Source organism: Maylandia zebra, linkage group LG17 (assembly GCF_041146795.1).
Source record: "Maylandia zebra isolate NMK-2024a linkage group LG17, Mzebra_GT3a, whole genome shotgun sequence".
Lineage (NCBI taxonomy): Eukaryota > Metazoa > Chordata > Actinopteri > Cichliformes > Cichlidae > Maylandia > Maylandia zebra.
In genome coordinates, this window is record NC_135183.1 from 15090041 (window position 1) to 15115202 (window position 25162).

The following is a 25162-nucleotide window of genomic DNA, read 5'->3' on the forward strand; positions in this document are numbered from 1 at the left end:
TTTTCTTTGGTTGTGCCGGGCTAAGTCTCGCCCTCATTAAGTAATCCCTGAGGTTTTTGTTACGTCTATATGCCAAAATCACCTTGTGGTTTCCAATTATCCCATGTTGCCCAATTAGGGTTGGGGTTAGGTTTAGTCACAAGTCACTGTCAAATTATAATATGGGCAGGACGATTTGTCAAAGTGGGACAGTTTCTCAGAACACCGATGAGAACAGCAAACTCCCGGCACATCGTTTTCAAACTGCTGCGGTCTTTCGCTACTCAGGGAAAACATGATATATAAGTCACTTAGATAAATGTTATTCTTTGGCTTTTTTCAGTGTTTTATTTGTTCGTGAGTAAATTGGTTTGGCTGAGATTAAAGTGATTAATTTAGATTAAATAAAACTATTAATCCCTCGGGTGGGTTCCTCCGAGGTTTTCACACAGCTGAATAAACGTCAAACAGAAAACTGATTAAATAGAAGTGTGAGATGGTTGAGAATTTATGCCAGCGTCCGGTTATATTTTAGATAGCAAGGAGCAGACGGCAGAGTTTAACTACATCGAGAGAGCTCTTGATGTAAATCTGAGGGCTAGACCGTCCAGTTTCACAGTCGCTCACTTCCGGCCTACCCGGCTTTCGGAGGGCCCGGCTCACTTAGGGGGTGTCCAAATTCATGGGCTGCAGTTGCAGGAGTTTGGAAGAGAACTGAACAAATATTTAAAACATAATCTGATCATTTTTGAAGCAGCCTTCAGAATCTCCACGTATTAACATGCTGTTTTTCTTCCCGGTGAAAATGTTTCCTCCTGAATTAAAATATTTTTAAGGTTAGGTTTAATTCAGAGTCAGCTAATCTCAGCCAAATCGATTTACTCAGGAACAAATAAAACACTGAAATAAACCAAACATTAACATGAAGAAGTTATCTAAGAGACTTGTGCATCATGTTTAACTTGAGTAGCGAAAGACCGCGGGGGATTTGAAAACGATGTGCGGGAGGCCGCTGTTCACTAGAGTCACTGGCGGGTAACAGATGTCTCCGAAAGCATCGGAGCACTTTTGGAAATATGTGATATCTTGATAAATCAAGCAGATATTTGAAGTTCACACAACTACAGTCTCGCATGAAAATATCTTAAAAGTTTATTTTGCAAAATGGCCTGTATTTGTATAGCACTTTACTTAGTCCCTAAGGACCCCAAAGCGCTTTACACTACATCCAGTCATCCACCCATTCACACACTGGTGATGGCAAGCTACATTGTAGCCACAGCTGCCCTGGGGCGCACTGACAGAGGCGAGGCTGCCTGACACCAGGCCCTCTGACCACCACTAGTAGGAAATGGGCGAAGTGTCTTGCCCAAGTGCACAATGACTGTTGGAGCCGGGGCTCGAACCGGCAACCTTCAAGACGATTACAAGACAAACTGCCAACTCTTGAGCCACGACGCCCCATTTGTGACCCAGAGAGAGTAATATTTAAAAGTTTTTAGCTGCGCTCCTCTGGGTTTGAGATTTGGACGAAATGAATTCTGGGATATCAGAATCAGAATCAGAATCTAGCTGTACCAAGTACACACAAGTCACCACCGATGCATGCTCGATAAAACAGGCAGAGCGAGAACACATCCGGAATTTTTTGCGTTCTTGGCTTGATGTGTACTTTGAGTTGGAACAGTACTTGGTTTCTGACTGATGACATATCGCGAGTACACGAGAATGCAAGTATGCACAAGTACGCATATCCGGTCTTTAAGTCTGCCGTCATTACCCATGTCTGGGTCCAAAACTCCTCTACAGGTCTCTAAGTCACACAATCACTGCAACATTACTGAGAGTTGAAAAAATGTCTAAATCCTTTCGTCTGTAATAAAATGATCATTGTGGCTGCTCTACCAAGTTAAACATCCAGGCATCCATGAAAACAGAATTTATGAAATTCAGTGGAGTTAGAAGTTAGCAGGGAGTTAGCTCGCTAGCTTCCACCTAAATAAACACTGTAAATGCTGTAAACGGACCAAACTTCAGTCAGGAGAACAACCGAGATAATCCATCCACAATACAAGGTTAGTCATTAATATACTGCTGCATAGGCTGGGCTATCGTTACATCGTAAGACTTTAAAAACCGAGCTTTAAAATGATTAGCGGTAATAAAAACTGAGAGAAGCCGACAGTGATTACTGACTGTTTTTAGGGGCTTGTTGAAATTAAATAGAACAAGATACAAAGCATTAAAACATGTCAAAAACACAACAGCCTTATTAAATGCAGAGTACTTTGGGCCCAGAAGGATCTTCACTTAAAGACCGGATTGAGACAGGCCATGCGTCCTCCTTTTCCCCGAATTTGAAGGATGGCTCGAGTGTATCCTTCACGGCCCACCATATCTCAGAATTCATAGCGAGGCCCAGCCAATTTCAGTTTCCAACAATGGCGACCGCTATTAAATTTTAATATTACTCTTATTACTCTTTCTGGGTCACAAAATAAACTTTTAAGATATTTTCAGGTATAATGTAGCTGTGCAAACTTCAAATATCTGTTTATCAAGATATCACATATTTGCAAAAGTGCTCCAACGTTTTCGGAGACGTCTGTTACCCACCAGCTCAATAGCTAGCTGGGAGGTCGAGGGTCACTAGAGCCGGTGAGAACTGTGTTGCCAAAGTAGGTATCCCAGACAGAATTTGTTTTCCCTGCATTGGGAGCACGCAAGAAGTACTGATGTTTTAGTTTAGTGAAAAAGTGAAAAATTAGTACCATTACCATTCAGTTTGAGGGTTACAACAGAAAATTATACATTTATTGTTGTCATGTGGTATCGGATGGGATTATTTTAACAAACCAAGAACATTTTGGCTGATAATTATTTTTATCCTCCTGTTACTTTACTATATAAAGTGCTAAATCCTCCAAAGTTTCAGGAGTCATACGTCATAATAAGAAGTGTTTCTGACCTACAAATCAAGAATGTGGGATACTGTTTGTCCGTGATTTACACAGGGGGAACAAATTGTGACAGGACCATCCTGATATTATTACCCACTATAACTCCCAGTATAAAGAGCTAACATCTCAACAATTCAAGGAGTAGTTAGTCAATATAAGAAGCATTTGTATGTATATGTATATCCTCACCCCCCAACAGCCCTTTTGAATGTCTCCCTAATTCTGAGGTCTCAAGGTTGGCAAGTATACCTTCTTCTAGTCCTGCACCACAGATGAGTACTATTAGTAGCTCAAACAACAAAAATTCAGGCATAAAACTTTGCTATTATGTTTCCTTTACTGACAAATCAAAATTATCTTAAGAGGGATGTTACTAATGATCACAATCTGTTTTGGACAACACTAATATTTTAATTACATTGATATTAGCTGATTATTGTTGAGATTTTTGTATGGTTTGTTTGGATGTGAAATGATAATAGTCTTAAAAATGTTATTTAAAAATCTAACTTCTTTAACCCTTATTTGTTCTTGTTTCCATGCCAACAGTACCAAAAATCCTTTTTATAACACCTTTCCTAAAGAGACCCAGCTCACTAAAACACACAGCAATGTATGCAGCGTTGTTGTGAATGCGAGTGTATGACAACAGCTGTAAGCAGGGCAGGTTGCCTTGTCCATAAACACTGGCTGTGTGAAAGCACTGAATTGCAGGTGTTTACCTTCAGCTCTCAGTGACTCCGTCAGCTCGTCCAGCAGCAGTACTTTCATACTGTTATTTCGAATCACCATTCACTGATCTGTGTTATTGAACCAGCCTGGGCCTAAATCAACAGCCCCCCTCGCCAATCCCAGAAGACATCACTCAATAGCATTGCTCCAGCTTTGAGAACAAACATTCTCCGGCTGTCTCTGTGTCACCATGTTCTTGTTGTACTCTCCAGGTTTCTCTCATTCCTCTGTGAAACTATGAAACTAGAGCCAGGGAATCCTGTTATCAGTAAATTCAAGTTTCAGTTTTGTAGTCCCAGTATTAAGCACCAGTTAATTCGATATGCTGCTGAGATGATGAATAGTCAGGGAAACAGAGAGTTTATTCATAGTAATTTGTCTTATTTAGCGAACCAGTACTTTTTGCCAATTATTTTATTTATTTATTTATTTATTTTTGCTTCTACCAGCAAGGATTGTTTAGTTTGGCTGACATTGAGAAGCTGACTGTGACTAGCTGAATCCACTGCAGAGTCAGTCTGAAAGGACTGGAACTTGGAAAGAACCAGAGTGAAATCCCAATCAGTGCTCCCTTCGCTCATTGCTCTGCTGTCTGTTTTTGCTCTTTCTCCTTCCTCCCTCTGTCGCTTGTCTCTCTCCCAGGTTTGTTACTGATACCTTTTAAATATACTGTGAGCACCAGGGGAATTGGCATCTGTGAGGCTGTTTTAATTTGGCCCCTGTACTCTAAGGAATCCAGGTTAACATAATAATCAAAACCAGATCTGCTGCCTGCTCTAAACTATGTGTGAAACAGAGTGTGAATGAGGCCTTTGAAAATGGACACATTCTTGTTCAGTCACCTGTATTATAATGAGCTGTTTGTACTATTAGCAGAGTAGTAATGAGGCTGATATAATGTTATTGATGATTTCATATGAACCATGAAAATAAATCTTAATTTAATCATGGAAATGTGGTATCCAAGGCAAGAATATAGTTTATACAATTCAAACAAGTTTAAAGGTCAATAATATTGGGGTAACTGTATTTCAGGAGATAGATCAGGTCACCTACTAATCAGAAAGTGGTGGTTTGATCCCTGGTGTGCATGCCAAATATCCTTCAGCAAAAGAAACTAACCCCAAGTTGCTCTCCAGTGCATCCATGTGTTTAATCTGTGTGAATGTTAGATAGAAAGCACGTCCGTATAGTGCTTGTATGAATGGGTGTGAAGCGAGTTGTACAAAGCACTTCGAGTGCTCGGGTAGAGTCAAAAAGTGCTAAATAAGAACCAGTCGATTTACCATATTTGGTATGACCATCTTTATCCTGTATTTTTTTATTGTTTTGCAAAATCCATGTATGTTTTTGCGGCATTGGCAGGGTCTTGGGGATCACTGTCATGCTGAAAAATGAAGCCATTGCCAATCAGACATTTTATTGCATGCTTTTTAAATCTCATGATACTTTTCTACATTTATAATTCCATCAATTTAGTTCCCAAGACCAATAGCTGAAATGGTTTATAACAGAATCTCCAGTGTGTTTTTAAGGGTGACTGTAGACGCACTATTGTACCTCTTCCTGACCTTCTCTGTACATACTGACAACAATTTGAACCAAGACCTCTTGCCACATGTTTTCAGTCCAGTTCTTGTATAATTTGGCTTACCTCATCTTTTTCTCCTTGTTTCCCTTAAGAATGTCTTCTTGACAGCCACCTTTACACTGTGACCATTTCTGATGAGGCCTCTACACACACTGTATGGATCTGTTCATGGGCTAGATGAATTGCAGGTCCCGTGTCAGGTCTTTATTCCTATTTCTTAAGGGGAAGACTTTCAGATACTGCTCATCTGCTGTCGAACCTTTTAGGCATGCCACTTCTTTCTTTTGTTCCTTTATCCTCAACTTGTTCCTTAAAATTGCAAGAACACAGTGCACAATTTTGGCTAACAGCACTTTGAGGATCACTGGTAATATTTAATGGTAAATGGCCTGTATTTGTAAAGCGCTTTACTAGTTCCTAAGGACCCCAAAGCGCTTTACACATCCAGTCATCCACACGCTGGTGATGGAAAGCTACATTGTAGCCACAGCCACCCTGGGGCGCACTGACAGAGGCGAGGCTGCCTGACACTGGCGCCACCGGGCCCTCTGACCACCACCAGTAGGTAACGGGTGAAGTGTCTTGCCCGAGGACACAACGACCAAGACTGTCCAAGCCGGGGCTCAAACCGGCCATCTTCCAATTACAAGGCGAACTCCCAACTCTTGAGCCACGATCGCCCCATAAATGCCTGTCAAACTGTTTTAACTTTGGCATTTTTCGTAATGAAAAATCATTTTTAATGCTAAAGAAACAACAAACTATGTGTTAAACACTATAAAGAAAATGTATGAAGACAGAGTTTGAAATAGTTTTTTTGCCAAGTTATCTGTTATCTGACCTAACGCTGGTTCATCCCTGAAGTTTGTGCATTATTTCCTACTTGAATGATTCATACATCAGTGTTGAGTAACTTAACAAACAAAAAACCTGCCCACTGAAATTGGTCAGGTGCAAAAAAATCAGGACTAATACATGTAGTACAAGAATGCAAGAGTAAAGTATATGCAAATACAAAAAAATAGGTCTAACTGCTTGGGGCCGTCTAACAGTGAGGGGCTGTCAGGAGACGTGACCTGAGCAATGACAGCAGGCAAAGTTCAAAGCGAAACCCTGGAAGAGTCAGACATATGTGAAGGAGAACACGCCAAAGGAGGAAAAGGGCCATATTCCCTTTCCTGTTCATTCCAGGAGAATTTTCCCAGTATGATATATTCTGCTCGGGCTTCTCCTCTGAGGCCAAACAGACATCTATGAGAACACTGGGCCCCATTATCCCAGTTGCCACCCTCCTCATTTTGTTGCCCTCATTTTGTCAGCTTCTCACAACACACATGATGTATATAATGTAGCAGACAGGCTGATTTCCATATTTCATCATCACAAATATCAGAGCTTACAGCAGCCATGTCATGTGTCATTTCTGGTGTTCAGTCCTGCTGGGCTTATAGAATATCTCAGTTACATCCTAAAAAAAATGTAGTAGATATTCTGAGGCGCTACACTGACAGAAATAGGAAAAGCATCAGTTGACCTGTTGGATAAATCAGGTTCTTCAACTGTAGTGTTTTCAAAGTGATCATTATCCACTGCCTGGAAGGTTTGTGGTTTGATCCCATTGTCACAATACCAAAACGTACGTTTTGTCAGCATGTTTCAGCAACAAAGTTCAATTCAGTTCAATTTTAGTTTTATGGCGACAAATCACAACAAATTTCCCTCAAGCTGTTTGCGCATTGAGCAAAACGCAGCGTAAATGTGTGTCTGAGTAAATGAATGTGACTTATATTGTAAAATCACTCGGATGGGTTAACTTCTGATTTTAAAAAACAGAACAAAACATATTTCGATTCTCAGTTTAGCCTGCTTTTTAAGCTGTTGCACTATAAAAGATAACCATCATAACAACCATGACTCTCACCAATTGGCTTTACACTTCACATTTAGCATTTTGGCTTCTACCACGCTTTTTTAGAGAGCCACAAACAATCACAGGGTGTAATGCTGAAGTTGTCATCTACACACAAACACATGTATTTGTTAATAAACCAACTAATAAAATACAACAATTTCACTCACCAAAACTGAAGCATGAACGTCTTGGAGGTTTCTTTACCACACAGCAGTCGTGTTATTTGTCACATAATTACATAAAAATGCTCCATAAGCCACCAATTTCACAAACATATCAAAAGGTTTTAATGAGCTGAAGTAGTGTTGATGAGGCCCAGCAGCTACAGCTGCCTGTGTCACTACCACCATGTTATTTCTGTTGGTAACGTTGGCATTTTAACATGGGAGATTGTTTTGGTACTAAAAGCTACAACTTAGCTGGTACCAACTCCTATTTAGGTCTTACTACATTGACATGAATTAAATCAAGTCGTCCATACATTTAGAGTGAATGGTCTGATTCTTATATAGTGCTTTTCTACTCTCCTGGAGTACTCAAAGCGTTGTGTACAACATGCCTCATTCACCCCCTTCACACCCACTCATACAAGCACTTCTAAACTTAAGTGCAATCTAACCAACATTCACACTCCGATGTTAGTATTTTGCCCAAAGATATTTGGAATGCAGACTGGAGAAGCCAACCTTCCGATCAGTAGCTGATCTCCTCGACCACCTGAGCCACACACTTTATGCACCTTAATATAAATTTCAGTATAGATAAGAAGTTTACCTGGACAAAAAAAGGCCTAACTTATAAATGTATTTCATTATACTGATGTTTCAGAAAGCAAGTTTAACAAATCGGTAGACATCAAATACTTAATTTTACTAACACAATAAATAAAGAGATGAGGCTACGTTTTAATCAGGTGCATCTTAATGAGGTCGAGGATGTTTCATTAACTAACAGGGACAAATGCCAGTAATGGCAACTGCAAATTAGTTTAATTATGGAGTTTTGATATCATATCCATTAGGAAGTGAGGTGTGAGTGTGTATTAGACAAAGAGCTTAGGCTCTATATAACTGTGTGTGAATGAGTTTTGTAGTAAATATGAATTGAAACAAAAGTTAGCTTGAAGTTCATAAGACATGAACTTCACATCATCTCCAACATGATGTCAGTAAATGGGGCATTTTTCCATCACGGCAACAGATTACAGCATGAAAAAGATCATTGTTCTCAGTCGATATCACGAACCTCAATCAATACCAAAGCTTAGGTCTTCACTCAAACCTGCAGTTTTAGAACTTTTATATCATAAGTAAATGACTAAAGTAAACCAGGAGGACTCATACAGGTCCTATACAGAGCCTCGAGGTCCGGTAAGTGTAACCAGTAAAGCCACAAAAAGGGTAGACAGGCATGCGGATGGTGTGACTCAGAGCTCCAGTGGTTCTCCAGCCACCTTTAGCCTGGCTCTCAAATCCCCCCCTGACAACCGTAGCGTGCAGAAAATAAAAAGACATATTTCTACCCTAAGAGGAGAGAGAGGAAGATTGTGGAGGAGGTGAAGTGGCAGGGGGCAAAAGCAAAACATCAAGCAAGGAGATGAACCCAGTGGGGGTTGGGTGGGCGTTGCTGCAAGCTGAGCAACTGATCGCTGGAAGTGATTTGGCTAAAAACAACATGTCATTATAGGAGCTTGCAGGGGCAAAGTAAACAGCTCGTATTTTTAGAAGGCCAGGAGAGGACAACGGCTGGGTAGCAGAATTCTCCCACTTCCACTGAAGAACGAAGGAATTTGCGAGATGTGGCGTCATCCATCACAGCCTGCTTTATCCATCAGCTGCTCTGTCCTGACAAGGCAACCGGGCCCAACCCATTGACCCCTTCACCAGGCTCAAACTCCAAGCAGCTGGTCAGAAGATGGAGCATGAAAAAAGCCCCCAACCTTCAAATCCACGCCCCATAGTAACTGATTTATATGGTGTAGATACAAGCCCTTTATCATTGCTCCTCAACAGGCCCCTATTGAGGAGGGCAGCCAGGTCCTCTAGGCTTGGCTGTCAGTCCTCGCTCTCATCATGGTGGGGCTTTTGTTTTTTTGGCATATCTTTGGTTTTTATGGCTTGGCCACTCTGATGTTTACCCCTCCAGCTATTAGCGAAGTGTAATTCATAGAGTCACTGTGATGTCCAATGTATGCGTCATTGTAGATGAATATTGCATTTACTTTTTATGAGGCTTTTTTAAAGTCCAATACCATGACTGAGTGAGTGGACGGGTAGGGCTGATGGAGGGGCTTCTTTATGAGATGTTTGGTGTCATAGCGCCATCTAGTGGTGTGCGTTTAACAGTATTTAACTGTCATTCATTTATGGCATCAACGCTGATGCTGATTGATAAGATGCAGCTCACAGTCTGTCTCACTCTCTATCCAGTTGCGTTTACTCTTCTTGTGGGAGAAAACAGCAGTAGCTGTATTTCATTTAATTGAATTTCTGCTTTATACAAGCTGAAGTTCCTCAAAGCACTTCATGTTCTAAGATAAATACTCTAAAATATTAGAGAGTAAGTTACAACAATCTGAAATTCTGATTAATCTGAATAATTCACTTTTAACAGGAAGAAAGCAGGAAGACAGCAAAACCAGACTGCAAGCCTTTTTTATATGTTTATTTTGTTAAATAAATGCAGTCTAAGGATGTTTTAAAAACAAAAAGTCAAGAGGAAAAAAATCATCATGTGTTTCTCTCCCATTTTTCACTCTCAGTGCTGCTTAACCTGAACAAGATATGACTCTGGGAACGCTAATCTCCTCCTTTTGATTACTGACCTAAAATAAAGTCGAATCTAAACTATTTCTTCTTCGTTCTACATGTCAGACCTCATTGTTTGTCTGGGATTTTTCCCCCCCAAGCTTTTTCAAATATTTTCATTATTTCCAGCTTCACGTTAAAACATGACACACATTTGATGCAGCCTCAGACTTCTGGACGTCACTGCATTGACACACTGGCTGTGAGGCAGCTGTGACTAATGTTAGTCTGTTAAAGCACCGGCTTGCCGATTTCCCTCTCTTCTGTTCACTGCTCTGATTCGATTGATTCACCGCTGAACACAAGCTTACCTGAATGTTTTCAAACTTTGCGCCTGCCCTGCTATGATAAGTAGCGTAAAAAGTCCATTGGACATTTGCATAGGAAAATAGAGATGGAGTCAGTTTTTGTATACAATGAGGTTTATAAAACACAGCACATATATTTCAAGACATACTACCTTGCACTTGTTTCTTCAACATAGCTTTCAGTCAGGTAATACTTTCTACCTGTATCAAAGAGTGTAACTCTTTTTCCTCATCTCCTTTTGTCCTTCAGTGACTATTTTGTTTCTTCAGCTCAAATCCCAGGAGATCAATCACTCCGAGAGCTTCCATCCTGATAAACACGTCTACTACAAACCTATAATACTGCACAATTAATTAAATTAGCCTTGAAACAAACTTGATCTCTCACCTGAGCACTGGAAGATATTTTACTTATATTAATGTTATGCTGTTGTTAACTGCCTTTTATCGTTTTATTGTGAACAATCCGTTTTAAATATGAACATTTGAAAAATAGTATATTGATGTTTTCTTATTTTGCTTGTCCTTGATGCACCTGGAGTACTGCTGAAATATGACAATATATCAAATCAGAAAATAATATTACAGTCAAATTTTTTCTGTGGTTCATTAAAAATGCTGAGGATAATAAATGATTAAATCATTCTGCTGCATTTGATTTACTGGCTGATAAAAGTATTTATCAATTGTTTCCAAAACACAAAGTTTTCACACGAAAAGCTTTCAGGGAAAGTTTGTTTAATATATGTATTTACAGGCTTTTACTAATGAGACATATTCAGCCGGTGGACAGTTTACGGTCAATATGCTATAAACAGGCACTGTTAGGAATACATGCATGCATGGACACATGCATGCACGCACACACACATGCACACACGCATGCACGCACGCACACACACATACTCCTCTGCATGTCCCCTGATAAGAGGAAGTAAATGAATGAATGGATGGATTTACAGACCAGTCTCTATAGCAACTGCATCCAGTTGTATATCTGGTGAAATCTAAGGCAACGTGGATGTACTACAGAGGCACTTTAGGCTGATCCATAGTAGTATTTAGGTGGATATTTAAATTTTAAAAAATCACAATAAGGAGAAATAATGTAAATATTGTATGTGTATGTTAAATTATCTGTTAAAGTGATTTCCAAACACCCTGAAACTTGAAAATACCAAATAAATACAGGGCCAGTATTTTAAGCTTATGTCGGGGAGATCAGTGTGATTTTTGCTTCCCATCTTGTTTTTTCTTTTTCTTGAGACCTGGAACGTACGTAAAGTACTTTGAGTCAACTTCTATTGTGTAAATGTGCTACAGGATATAAATAAAATATATGTGACAATCAACACAAAAAGATTCAGACATTTTTCATAGTGCATATTTTTCACCCCCAGTGCTCATACTTTGAGGAGCCGGTTACATCACTCTGATCTAAGGGGACCCTCACATACTTGCGGACACCTTAAATACAACTTTTCTAAGTGGAGCATCGTCCCTCAGAAACAACATCTGGCCAAGTCACACTTTCAGTAGACAGCAGGAAAATCTTCCCTGCAGTCACACTACTTCAGAAAAAACATGCTACATTTGGTGTTTATCTTTGGTATAAATGACAAGCTGCTAACTAAAGGTTTAACAAAAAAAGTAACACCATTAGCACTGAACCTGTATTCTGCAAAAGTATATTTGAATCAGTTGCACTCAAACACTTCATCCATTTTCTTCTTGGAAAGAAGAGCAGAAATGAGGAAATGTGTTCTTTATGGCCCTTATAATCAAACATAACACTCATATGAACCCCATCCCAAATGCATTGATCCTTCATATCAGATTAATTTACAGAAATTTCTTCACTTATAAAATTGTTCTAAATTCTTTTTTTTAATAATTTAAGAGTTGTAGTGTTTAAAAAAAGCCCTGTCCAAGTCACTGAGTGGAGAAGACATTTTGGTTTAGCCACTTTTCAGCTGAAATCAAGACTAATTTATTCATATAAATAATCATGCTATCATGCATATTTATAGGAAGGAAGCTGAGGAGGCTTCCCATCTGTCACATGGTCGCGTTTAAATATAATGGATACAGACTGGTGTCAGAAGTGGAAGCCGTTCTATATAGAAGTGACAACTACTGGAATATTTAATCTTCTTTGGAGATCCCGCTGGGGTAATGCTGCACAGGTTCCTCCACCTCAATCACCTCCACCACCAGGTCACGGATCTCCTTGACGCAGTCCAGAGGCCGTGCTTGGGCAGGACTGGAAGGTGTCTCCTCTTGAACGGGTTCACTAGACAGAGATGCTTTCATTTTCTCCACCTCCTCTGCTTCCACCTCTACAATGGCTCCAGTTCCAATGACAGTCCCACTCTTCACCTCTGTCTGGACTGGCACCTTGTCACTTGCTGTTATGTCCTCAGTAGCATCTCCTGAACCCACTGGTGACTTCCTGATGTTAGCTTCGCCCTCCAAAATGTCTGAGGATGTTGACACGTCATCTGTGGACTCAACATCTGAGGGATGAGACTCGCTTCCCACTGACACAGCCAGAGAGCTCGTCTCTGAGAAAGCAACTGGTTCTGCGTCCCCTACGTTCTCACTGAGGACTATTCCTCCTAGTGCTTCACCACTAGGTGGAGCCTCGACCATGATTTCTGGGTTCTCACACTGTGTCTTTGCTTCAGTATTGGCAGGCAAGGATTCAGTTCCTTCTGCTGAAAGGTTAGAAGCATTGAGAGATTCTGCCTGCTTTGGTGCTTCTGTTGTTGTTATACTTCCTACAGCAGTGGGAGGTTCTTGTGGAGCATCTGCGCTGTTCGTTTCAGGCTCAGCAGCTGTCTTAGTTTCTTCTGTTTTGACAGAAATCACATCTTCATGCATCACAATCGCTGGAACTGCTGCTGCTGTATCATTTGTGCAGCTCTCTGGCATGTTCTCTATTAAATCAGGGCTGTTGAGGTTACTATTGCTTCCTGCTTCTTCCGCAGCAGTTTGGATGACATCCTCTGCTTTAAGTGCTGGTAGGTCTGATTCCTGACTGCCAGAGGAACTAGTACCAACCCCTGTTTCAACCTTCCCCAGAGGTGTCTCACCCACTATCATGTCCTTTAAGGCCTCACTCTGAAGCTGGTCTTTCCCTTCCTCCTGCTGTTCTTGCTTCTGGGAGCTGGCGAAGACATCATTAGAAGCAAGTGGAGAAGGCTGTGGCTCTAAAGAAGGTTTATTGAGGGAAGCCAGTGTCATGGCTGGGCTGCCAGGAATAGATGCTGGCAAGGAAGAGAGGCTAGACTGACTGGTCAGGTCTCGCTTGTCTGTGAACAAGTTGTACTTCTTTAGGTTGGCTGCCTCCTTCACCACTGCAGAATGACAGAACAAACAGGAGGATCGATTAGACGTAACTCTACACCTGTGTCTGGGGAAAGGCTGTGTGTTGCTAAGTTGCCATTATTAGTCTTTTTGTACCTTTAGTGACTTCCTTGTCCAGAATTTGCAGAAGGATGTTTTCATAAACATTGTCAACATGAACGAAGCTTGAATGGTCACTATAGATGATCTGTTCAAGACCCTGAAGCTCCTGTATAGAGGGACAAAGACAAAAGTGTCAGGCTTTGTTGAGGGATATGTGTGTTACATAGTGTATACAAATATAAAATCCCATAGACCTGGCGTCCACATATGTGGACATCACATTTTGCTTTACAAGGGCCTGATATCCACTTTCCACTTACGAGGACATTATACTGCCTTTATTCTATCAAAATTTAAAGCGAAGGTCATTTTTCTCAGAAACAAAAATCAGGTACAAAAAAAATAAAAAATATCACATAATTCTTTGTTTTTACATTCATCAGGTCCCAATCAGCCCAAATAGCAAACAGAAATTTAAAATGCATGCCATGGAAGAGTTCGGGTCTTTAAATTTTCATCAAATCAAAATACAAGAGAACGTGATAAATTTCCTTGAAAATTTTATTTGAAAGACACATAAACTATACAGGCTATTCCCTATAAATTGCTAATGCTGCTCAGTCATATGCTAACTGTTAAGCCAATGTATGTCCCACCTGCCAATGGGACACAAATGTCAATATAAGAGCAGTAAATTTAGGTCAGAGTTATGAGTAATATCACAAACTGACCACCTCCAAAATTGGCAGTTTGCTATACCTGTATGGACCAACAGCCATTATGGGGACAAATTCCCGTCCCCATGAGTTTGAAGGCATTTTTGAGACTCAAAATGTGGTTTTAGTGTCAGGGTTACAATTAAGTTATTGTTAGGTTTAGCCTAAGGATTAGAGTTAGGCATTAATTTTTGATGTTTAGGGTTAGGGTAAGCATTTTGTCAATTAGATGTCCCCGGGGTTAGGGGTATGGTTAGGGTTCAAATAAGCTAGGGTTGATAAAGCAACTACTATTAATTGTAGAGTTATGGTAGGAACAGATGTGCTGGAATTTAATGTCCATAGAAAGACATCATGCTGTGTGTGTGTGAAAGACAGAGCCCTCACAGGTTTGCAGGTAGACACCAGGCTCTTCTTGATGAAGGGCAGAGTGATGGAAACCAGAGCTTCCTGGAAGATTCTCTTCCTCACCGTGCTGCTGTCATAGTCGTATTTCTGCAAGAAGATGGAATAAAACCAGTCAGTGCATCTGGAGGAGAGTTTATTAGTTTTAGATAAACAGGACCTATTCTGATTGTTATCTCTTACAAGCATTTGGCCTACAGTTCTGATGACATTTCTGTATACAAGTGAACATTTCATATTAGGGGGTAGATGTGAACCTCACCTGCACCTGGTTACAATTTTCTCATGTCTTAACTAGAAACTTGGGAAGTTTTGTTTTAGATGACAAACTGACCTTGAGCACTATGTGTTTGACCTTCTCAGTGGCAGAGCTGGCGTTGTCTGGGTTGTCCTGGATGGCTTTGTAGAGCAGCTGCTCGAAGGTAAAAGCTGCATTCTCAATCAGCTAAAATGAAGAAGCAGAGAATTAAATTGGACTTAACACTCCCAATATGTTATGATTTTTTTTTTTGCTATCACTGTACACTATAAAAACTTAATCCAAATTTTCTGGAGCTAATCTAAGGAGCTTGGAAAGAAAAGTTGCTTGAAGACGTTTCACCTCTCATCCGAGGGGCCAGGTTTCACAATGAGCTCACCCGAAACTCCATTGTGACCCACACCCGTTTTCACACCTTGGCTCATGTGATTAGGTAGAGGATCATCAGGGGGTCCCTTTGTGTCCACCATTTGACCTTAGAACTGAAGAAGCTTCTCGGATGAGAGGTGAAACGTCTTCAAGCAACTTAAAGAAGTCCAGACGCTTTTCTTTCCAAGCTCCTTAGATTATGATGACCTGGATGACTGAGAACCTTCACAGACATATTTCTGGAGCTAGTTTTCTGGCATCTTCTGGTTTAATCAAGGGTAAGTAGCAAAGTTAAAGCAATTTAAGAAACAACCTTTCTGCTTTTTGTTTCTACTTTGTTTACTGCCACTCAACAGGAGTGAACTCACATTTAGCTAATTATCCAGTTGATTTGACAAAATCAACAGTTTTTTTTCTAATAAGAAAAGTGAAGCTCATATTACGAATCACCAGCAATCATAAACTACACTAAGTAAATAAACTATCGCCAGTGTTTCATAAAATGCTGATTCACAAACGAGTTGTGAAATCCTTACACTCACTCCATCTCAGTAGAAATACCCTCTCAGAAGGAGGGAAAGGGAATTCAAATAAATCGCCATGTGAATGACAGCATGAAGCTGTACCTGCTGCAAATCGATCTGAGCACTGTGCATCACTCCTGTGGTGTCGGAGAATCCAAACCTCGCCTCCAAGTGCTGCAGTTTAACCTGCAGGGAGCCGATCTTCTCATAGCAGTTCAGCAGGTTCGGTTTTGCCATGGCGTCGAGAGACTGAGAGACAAAGAGAGAAGAAGACAGAGTAGAAATTAATGAGATTAATAGCCAAGGTTTGTCTGTTCACTTTCACAAGGTATGAAAGTGAATGCAAATGGACACTTTGTGTCAGCCGTGCAACAGACTGGTGACCTGTCCAGCATGTATCCAGCTTAATATCTAATAGGTCACCAACAACTTATGTAGAGGTAAATTTGGGCTTGAGGAAACATCTAGTTTCTGAAAAAATCCCCTGTATTAAAGAAAAACGCTACTCCTAACCTTAGTTAACTCTTTCCTGTGAATGTTATAAAGTTGAAGGTTTAAAATGAGATGAATCAGCCCAACCAAAAGTAATTCTCTGGAGGTTTGTTCCGTTATATCAGAAAAAAACCAAACAAGTGAAATTCCAACCAACCTGTTTCAGCTGTTCGTTACCACATCCCTGCTTGATGTCCTGATACACTTGGTCCATCGTGTTTTCACTTAGTCGCCGTCCTTCCTGGAACCCAGCGCTGATTGGCTCCATCAGCTCCTCCAGGACTGAGCCTAGGTACGGCTGGACAGAGTCGGAACACAGCTTCTCAGCTGGCTCTGACACTTTGGCTGGAGAAAAAAAAATTACATTTGAGAAAACAGCCCAATTCCGTCACCCTTATTCCCTATATGAAGCTGCACTTCATTAGATCATTACATGGAGAGGAATGCAACACATCATTCTGTTTCTGAATGTTCTAAGTAACAAGGCTATCAGATAGATGAGAATACCTCGGATTTTTTCCTCGAGCTGCCTTCTTGAGTTGAGGATCTGGTCCATGTCGGAGTGAATCAGCACCTCTTGCTGCCGAACAGACACCCGACATTCCTCCTTCAATGCTGATAGCCCCTCAAACATGTCCTCCTGGACCAGGATATATACTGCCTCCACCATCTGAAGGTAGCAAATTCATGAAAAAGATGGGGTTTTTTTCTTGTTTTTCCTCTTTTTAAATGAATTTCAGCTCTTTTTTAAAAAATAAAAATGACTTCCAAGAGTGCAGAAAAGAGCCCGGAGACTTCATGAATAATGTATTAGTGCACGACTTTTTCAGATATAACCCTGAAAAACAGACTTCCATTCATTTTTCCTTTCAACAGCTGGGAAATGAAATCCTATATTTCTTAGAAACTGCATCAGTTGCAAACATAAATGACTCACAGCAAACCAAACTCTCTTCCTCTCAGTCTTTTTGGCTTTGAGGCCAGGCAGCATGTCTTTCTCCAGAGACGGCAGCAGCTGCTCCATCACCATGTTGGCCATCACCTAGAGTTAACAGACACAGAAAATATCTCAGGTTTGTCTCATCATCATCCAAACGAGGCCAGAATAAACTTTTATAAACTCTCAGGTTTTACTAGTAAGACAGGATTTCAATATTTTTTAAAAAACGAAAAAAACAAAACAAAAGCAAACAAAGCAACAAAAACACACCATTTATATAGCGATATATACACACATAAAAAGAGTGTTCTCTGGAATATTTCGCAAACCTATGTCAGGAAAAATGTCCAACAAACCCCGAGTTTAGAAATTAACTCTGAGCTGATTAACTCTGAGAATATTAGCTAGTTACTTCAATCAACTCTGAGTATATTCAAAGAGTTCAGCACGTACATGAGTAGAGAAAGGAAGCCATCGTGAATTGAGCTCCAATAACACACGTTGCTCTGTGGCAACAGGTAAATAAAGAGCAAAGCCTCCATTATAATCTGAGGGATACTGATGCATGGGAGTGTGGACATTTTAATTAGCTTAAAATATTTATTTATTTTCCTTTGGTCATCATTTACCCCATTGGTACTTTAATTTCTTGAAGATAAACTGTATATAAACTGTATGAAGGCCTGATAGCCGATGTCTTTGTGTGCAGACCCACTCAGACTGATTTAGCTGATTTTCAGTGGAAAAAAATATAAATTTTCTGTGAATTTCAGACTCTGTGCCTTGTAAAATACTGTTTGACAACATTTAAATTTACACTGTTCTTGAATATACTCCAGTGGCTCCAGCAAGTGTTTGTGTTTTACGCATGTTTAGTTTGTTGTTATATCAGAGGACAAATTCCTTCTATAATGCTAAGAGGAAGGATTGGAGACTGTTATGAAAATGTCATGTGGGTAAAGGCATAGTTTATGTTCACTGCCCCAAATTATTATATCTCTTTCTAATAGTCTGTGCTAGTGGCTTATATAATGGGAAAAGTACGGGGACAAAGAATCAACATTGCCGGTAGCCTCTTTCAAGGTCCACATGGTGAGACAAATGATTTCACACCTCTGATTATACAGACATCAAAGCCAAAACAGTATCCCCAAAAAAACTGAATCAAAGCCCTTTTAAGTTTCAAGGCTTGAAACTATTAATTCTTCAGAGGAATTTTGCATCTGGTCAATGAGATTCCTAACATAAGCCAATGTGTGTGTTTTATAAGAAGCCTGTTTGATCTACATCTATAAGGTAGAATAGACAGAATGCCTTTTGTTGCCACTATACACATGTACATGTCCAGGGGTGCGTTACACAGCTAATAAGTCAACCTAGCTTTCCTGTACCATCCTTTATCCGTTTAATTTTCATTTTGTAAATGTATTTACATGTATTAATTATGTAGCCATTTCACTATTTATACTTAAGTAAATATTCATCCTCAGTATTACTATGTTGGGAGAAATAACTGTTGCTAAGAAAAATAAAGAAAAGAGACATACCCTTGCATCACTTCCTATCAGCATGTCCCAGGCTTCGTATTTGCCTTTGTCCTGTCTGTAGAGCTGAATAGCTTTAAGGAAGGCCTGAACTTCACAAGTCTTTTTCTTCAGGAAGTCTGACAGAGGGAAGAGAAAAAAGTCAGACATGCAGGGAGCTTTGAGAAAATGAATTCACTGTCAAAACATTGGGCCATTGCGCTCGCTTGTTTTATCTTTATCATTTATTCATCAGCTGATTTTAACAGTACTTCACTGATCGCACACAGCAGATATTTATCTTTCATCTTGATGCTCAGATGACAAAATCGTCACACGACAGTCTTTGTGGCACAACGGCCAGTCATAATCCTCTCAGTTTTTTGTAATCCGGCCACAGCTGGGTAGAAGACACGACTGTATGATCATGTTGGTTTTTACCACCATTTTAATGATCTTGCGTGGGTTCTCTCTGGGTACTTCGGCTTCCTTCCACAGTCCAAAGACATGCAGTTAGCTGGGATAGGTTAACTGGAAACTCTAAATTACCCATAGGTGTGAATGCAGCAGCTTCCTGCAGCTTAACTGCAGGTGTAAATACAAGCGTCTGTGAGACGAGGTTGTGGGGCCGAGCGAAGCGACCATTGTGGCGGGTATACTGTGGCCACTCTGTCAGCACTCAATGCTCCATCCACAACCCATTCAGCCTGCCATTATTATTCATCTTTTCTCTGACTACAGTCCACAAACTGCTGGGTTAATGTTAACAGATGGCTCATGTGACTACCAGAGAACTGCTAGTTTAATGGATAATGTTAACATGTGTACTGGCCAAGTTAACATTTAAAATATGTAATTAACACTTCAGTCTTGTTGAAACAGGAACTTTATGAAGACTTTCAGAGAGATCAGTAAAGGGTTGTTCGGTGTTATGAACATTAATTACTCACACTATTAGTAAGAGGAGGAACTGTGTGCCTGAGGAGGTAAGAACATCCTTTTCTGTAGCATCTTACCTTGGTTCTGGTGTCTGATGCAGTCTGATAGGATGGAAATGAAGGTAGCCTGTGTGGCCTGTTGTTTGAAGCAGAAATAGGAGTCCCTTCTGTAGGGCAGACGCAGGTAGACTGGAAACTGTCCCGGCATCCCTGCCATAGGTGGAGCAAAGTCCTCTTTTGCACCTGAAACAGAAAAGAGTAGATGAAAGTCTACATGTGCTGCTAGTGAGCAGCTGTCAAATGGCCAGAACCATTTATTCTTTAACTTTGTAGTGCACTAAAAATTAGAGATGGCACGATACCACTTTTTTATGTCCGATACCGATACCGATATCATAAATTTGGATATCTGCCGATACCGATATGAATCCGATATAGTGTTTTTTAATCAACAAAACTGTTTTTTAAAATATCTTGCTGCATTTTGCAAGTCTGCAAGTTCATACTCAAGTTTAAAACAACAACTACACTAAAGCTATTCTGTTATACCTGTATACAAAAAAAATATTTCATAGTTCAGCAATACTGATCAATCTAATAAACTTAGACCTACACCATCCTCCCTATTCTGGTATTTTAAAGAGTACTTAGCGTAAATATTAAGCAACCTAACTAATAGGGTTCCAACTCCCAGCAACAACAAACATAAATAAATAAAAAATAAGGAACCACCCCTCACGCTCCACCTCATGATGCTTAATCAACGTAATCAACCTTAATTTGATGCAGTGTGAAAAAAAAAATGCACAGAAATCAATTATTTTTCAAGAAATATTAAATAGATTCAACATCTTTCTTCAACAAAATTGCAGACTGCACAGATGGTACCTTCCCAAAGTAAAAAGTACTATAGCTTACTAGGGTATATATATTAGACTTAATAGTCACTATATACAGTAATTGACTTCTATTCATTTTACATCAAATTAAAACTTTGGGTGTCAGATAATTATTTATTAAAAGCTAGACATTTTAAATGAGAATAAGAAAGAAAAGTATGTCTTTGTGCCCCCTTTTCCCTGTTCATGCCCTATCGGCCCCCCTGGCTAAACTTTGCTAGATCCGCCCCTGCACAGTTACCAGCGTCAGCTACGTAGAAAAAGATCCTGGTGTAGAAATTAATATTAAATAAATTCTAACAACAGCTTATCAAGCTTAAACGTGCTGCTGTTGTTCAGCCGCTGGTTTCCTCTTTCTGGTGCAAAGTGGGCCAAAAACAAACAAGAGAGACGGACTCGCGACAGAAAAGCCGATCAGCTGATTTAAGCAGTTTCACGATTGAAGTAGCAGCCGGAGAGCGAGAGGCAGTCGCTTGTTAAGCTTAACGTGGGAATGCTTTACAAACATTCAGAAATGGACTTACACACTTGCTTTACTTCTCTCGGGGATAACTTTGTCGGAGATGAAATGCCAGGTTGCTAGCGAAGCTCCACATGCTATCCAGACCACCGACAGGTCCTGCATGCCACAGCTGCTCTATCACGTGATGCACACTGCTCCGACGTGCTAACGTTCTGAGGTGAGTTACGGCGTGTTGCAAGTTTTGTGAGGTGCTTTCGTGTTATTTAATGGATCGGATTACATTTTTTATTTTTCTCCGATATCCGATCCAGTAATTTAGGTCAGTATCGGACCGATACCGATACCTAATATCGGATCGGTCCATCTCTACTAAAAATTAGATGACAGTAGCAGGCTAGACAAGATTACTTTGATTATGATGTAGGAGAAGGTAATGGAAAATAGGTATTGACTTGGAGATGAATAACTTAGGCTTATTACTGTAAACAGTATGATACTGCAGTATATTTCTAACTAAGCAGCTCTTTCTATTTCGCTTGACAATACTTTCCTTAACAAATACCATGCATTTTGGGATCAACTTGAAAGAAAGGCAGATATGAAATGTAAAAGTGAGATCAGAGGTCAAATGTGAACGATATTAGAAAGCAATCTTTAATGTGATTTTATCATATCTTAGATGTTGCCATTACAAAGGCAGTATCATTTTAAGCATAATTTTAAAGACAAACATTTTATGAGGGTTTGACAGTCTTAAACATTGAACCTTTGATCTCTTCTTAATATGATATTCATAATTTTCTTATCATTCCCTACATGCCTACAGACAATATTGCCAAAAGCATTTGCCTGTTTGCCTTCTCATACATATGAACTTGAGAATTGTTAATCCAGAGGGTTTAATGTGATGTCGACACTCCCTTTGCAGCTATAACAGCTTCAACTCTTCTGGGAAGCGCCTTCCACAAAGTTTAGGAGTGCGTTTATTTAATTTTTGATGATTCTTCTAGAGGCACATTTGTGAGATCAGACACTGGTGTTGGACAAGAAGGTCTAGGTCTCCGTTTCTATTCATCCCACAAGTGTTAAAGTTCTTTATGAACCTTGTTTTGTACACTGGAAAATAGTTGTATTGGAACAGGAAAGGTCCGTCCCCCCTTCCACAAAGTTGGGCACCCTCCAAACCCAGATTCGTCCCATGGATTACCAGACAGAAATGCGTGACTCTAGAAATATGTTGTTGGTCATGAAGTAGTGTACAGGCAACATCCATTGAAAAATACAAATGAAACACATGCAAACAGAGAACATCACATTTACAGGGGGACAATGAAATGAACATAATATATAGGAAAATCAAAAATATTAGGATTTATAATGAATCCTTTTTGAAAAGCATATAGATTTTAATAATAACTGTGTGCGACACAATGTGTGTAGAAGGTTTAGTTCAGATTGGCCCACCCTCTGAGGAGCTACGGTACATACGAACATATATACGCTAAGATTATTGTTGATTATTATTATAAAATAATAATTGATAAAATAACCATTTCTTTTTGGACATTTAAATTCTCATGATTTCGTCTTTAGCTGTGCTTCTTAAGAGGCTTGATGCTTTATGTACCCTTTTCCCATCTCTAACTGTTACCAGTTTGAAAATTTGAGCTTTTCATACGTAATAGTACGGTGTTAGAGGCTGTTCTACTATTAAACCAAAAGCAACTGACTTTTTCCAGTTAAAGAAAGGTCTAAGATAAAGCCTATGATGTCATCACGAGCCAAAACTATGGTTTTATTACAGTAATGACGGCGAAAGGTAGATAAAAGCATTGGCTGTGAGTAGAGCAATGTGGAAAATGAACCCATCACACAGTTACACATTATTCTTACTAAAATATAAAGCGTAATATAAACTTTCATCATTCAGCTGGCTTTTTAAATATACTAACTAATTGCTATAACATTAATATTAGCAGTGGAAGAAAGGGTATTATCTAATATTCTACAATTGGTTTTTCCAAATTTGTCAAAGATTTTTAATAAAAATTCAGCTGACGTTACTAACACTGATATTACAGAATCTCCTAACAAGGTGGCTTTAAAGAGAGAGTAGCTAATACTAATGGAAGTTTAAGGTAAGCGTTATTTTGAACTGCCAGTTATCGGGAGTTAATTTAGAAGAAGAGATTTGAAGACAGGAGACAGACACGACCATAGTCCCCTTTATAGCACATATAAACGTATCGTGCAATGCCTACATATAGTTTAGACAATATTAAATTGAAAATGTTCTCTACTGGAATTCAATATCTTCTAAAATTACTGTCTGATGATTGCTTTGTTGTGTGATAGAGGAAATTTGCAAAGCTTTATTAAGAACCCAGTACCATAAGGCGATGTCATAAAAGTGTAAGTGAATCTAATGACTCTTAAACCATATGTTAATCCAGTGGTTCCCAATTTTTTTTCTGCTAGGCCTCCCTTTGTTTTACAAACACATCCTCACACAACCATATTTTGTTTCCAAACTCTAACATTTCATAAACAATTAAACAAAAACAAGTAAACTGCAATAAATCACAGGCAGTAATAAAATACACTACTAATTCTTTTACGCTACATCCACACCTACACGGGTATTTTTGAAAACGCAGCTGTTTCTATGCGTTTGGGCCTTTCGGTCACACGTAAACGGTGTTTCGAATCACCGACAATAGAGACCCCTTTTTTGCGCTTACGTGTGGACGAGGAATACAGAGTTCGTCACGCAACGTCAAAGGTATGTGCCCTTTTTCACGTCACGCTGTGCGCCACGTTATTGTGACAAAAAAAGAAAGAAAAATAGTTGTTTTAGGTGTTTTACTCACAGCTTTCATCAGGAAAACATTTATCCACTACAGCCATGTACGCCTCTTCTGCCGTCAGAACCTTGCCCCCTGTAGGCAGGAGCTTGTGGCATGGAGGAGCTCCTTTAACAAAGGTCTGAAGAAAGAAGACACAGAATGAATAAGAGGGGCCCCTTATGTAGATGCCTTTGATTTGCTGACATCACTTTCACAGACTCACCTCAACGCTTTCGTGACACTCCAGGCAGTAGTTGGCTCTCACCACCACATACCTCTCCCGCCACTTCCTGGTGTCATCAAAGTAAAAGACACTTTCCTCATATAGCACTTCACCCTCCTCTGGAGCCGCCTGGTGAACACGAACACGTGCATGAAAATTTGTGCCTGCTCGTCTTTGAGTTGACTATAAACTCAGTTTGCATATCAGAACATATCAGAGTTGAGCCTCCAGGCTATTGTGGACTGCATGATGAACTTTAACTGTTTCTGCTTTTAAAATAATTCATTAAAATGAGTTTCTTACTGCCAGCTGCCAGGTCAATTTTAAAATGCAGGACGTGATCAGGTCTTTCACAGTGAATGCTCTGTTTTTTATACCTTCCTTATTTTAGTATAGCTTTTCCAAAATGCAGCTATTCTACAATTATTAAATTGTTTAGAGGTTATCGTGTTGTATTCTCTATTTATTAGTAGATGGTCAAATATAGATTTACCTTGACAATCCTCTTTTCCAGTCTTATTGACAGAAGAGCTTAAAGCACTCACGTTTAGTGCTCTATATAAAGAGTGCTTTTACCTCTCACACATATTGCAGTGTTACTTCAGTCTCTATTGTGTGTTTAACATCTTCATTTTCCCCTCAGTATAGGGTTATCTTCTTTTGTAAAATCAGCTGCTCTGTTCCCAGCAGCCTACACTTCCCGGTATTTGTGTTTGTGATTGGCCAGATGCTGCAAGCACCACCCCTTTCATGGGGAAACCCCTGTGTGTTTATTATTGATTCAGCTCGGGTGAAAAGTTGCTAAGATAAGGTTTGTACGAAGCACATGCATCATGGATGTTACATTTCTCCAGTACATTTTAAA

The 25162-nt window shown here is 39.7% G+C and overlaps 1 protein-coding gene across 1 annotated transcript in view; it reads right to left on the reverse strand.

Moving 5' to 3' along the window:
• Positions 1-10385: 10385 nt before the first annotated feature.
• The window catches only part of niban1a (niban apoptosis regulator 1a), a 30847-nt gene continuing 16070 nt past the window's right edge, over positions 10386-25162 (reverse strand). Inside the window, exons 3-14 of the mRNA XM_004569341.3 lie at positions 24298-24426; positions 24099-24213; positions 19945-20109; positions 18953-19068; positions 17403-17507; positions 16973-17135; positions 16623-16810; positions 16076-16222; positions 15156-15266; positions 14804-14911; positions 13755-13866; positions 10386-13648 (exon numbers count right to left, since the gene is read on the reverse strand). Coding sequence (XP_004569398.1) covers positions 12435-13648; positions 13755-13866; positions 14804-14911; positions 15156-15266; positions 16076-16222; positions 16623-16810; positions 16973-17135; positions 17403-17507; positions 18953-19068; positions 19945-20109; positions 24099-24213; positions 24298-24426 — 2673 coding nt within the window. The 3' untranslated portion in view covers positions 10386-12434. The remainder of the gene's footprint in view (positions 13649-13754; positions 13867-14803; positions 14912-15155; positions 15267-16075; positions 16223-16622; positions 16811-16972; positions 17136-17402; positions 17508-18952; positions 19069-19944; positions 20110-24098; positions 24214-24297; positions 24427-25162) is intronic.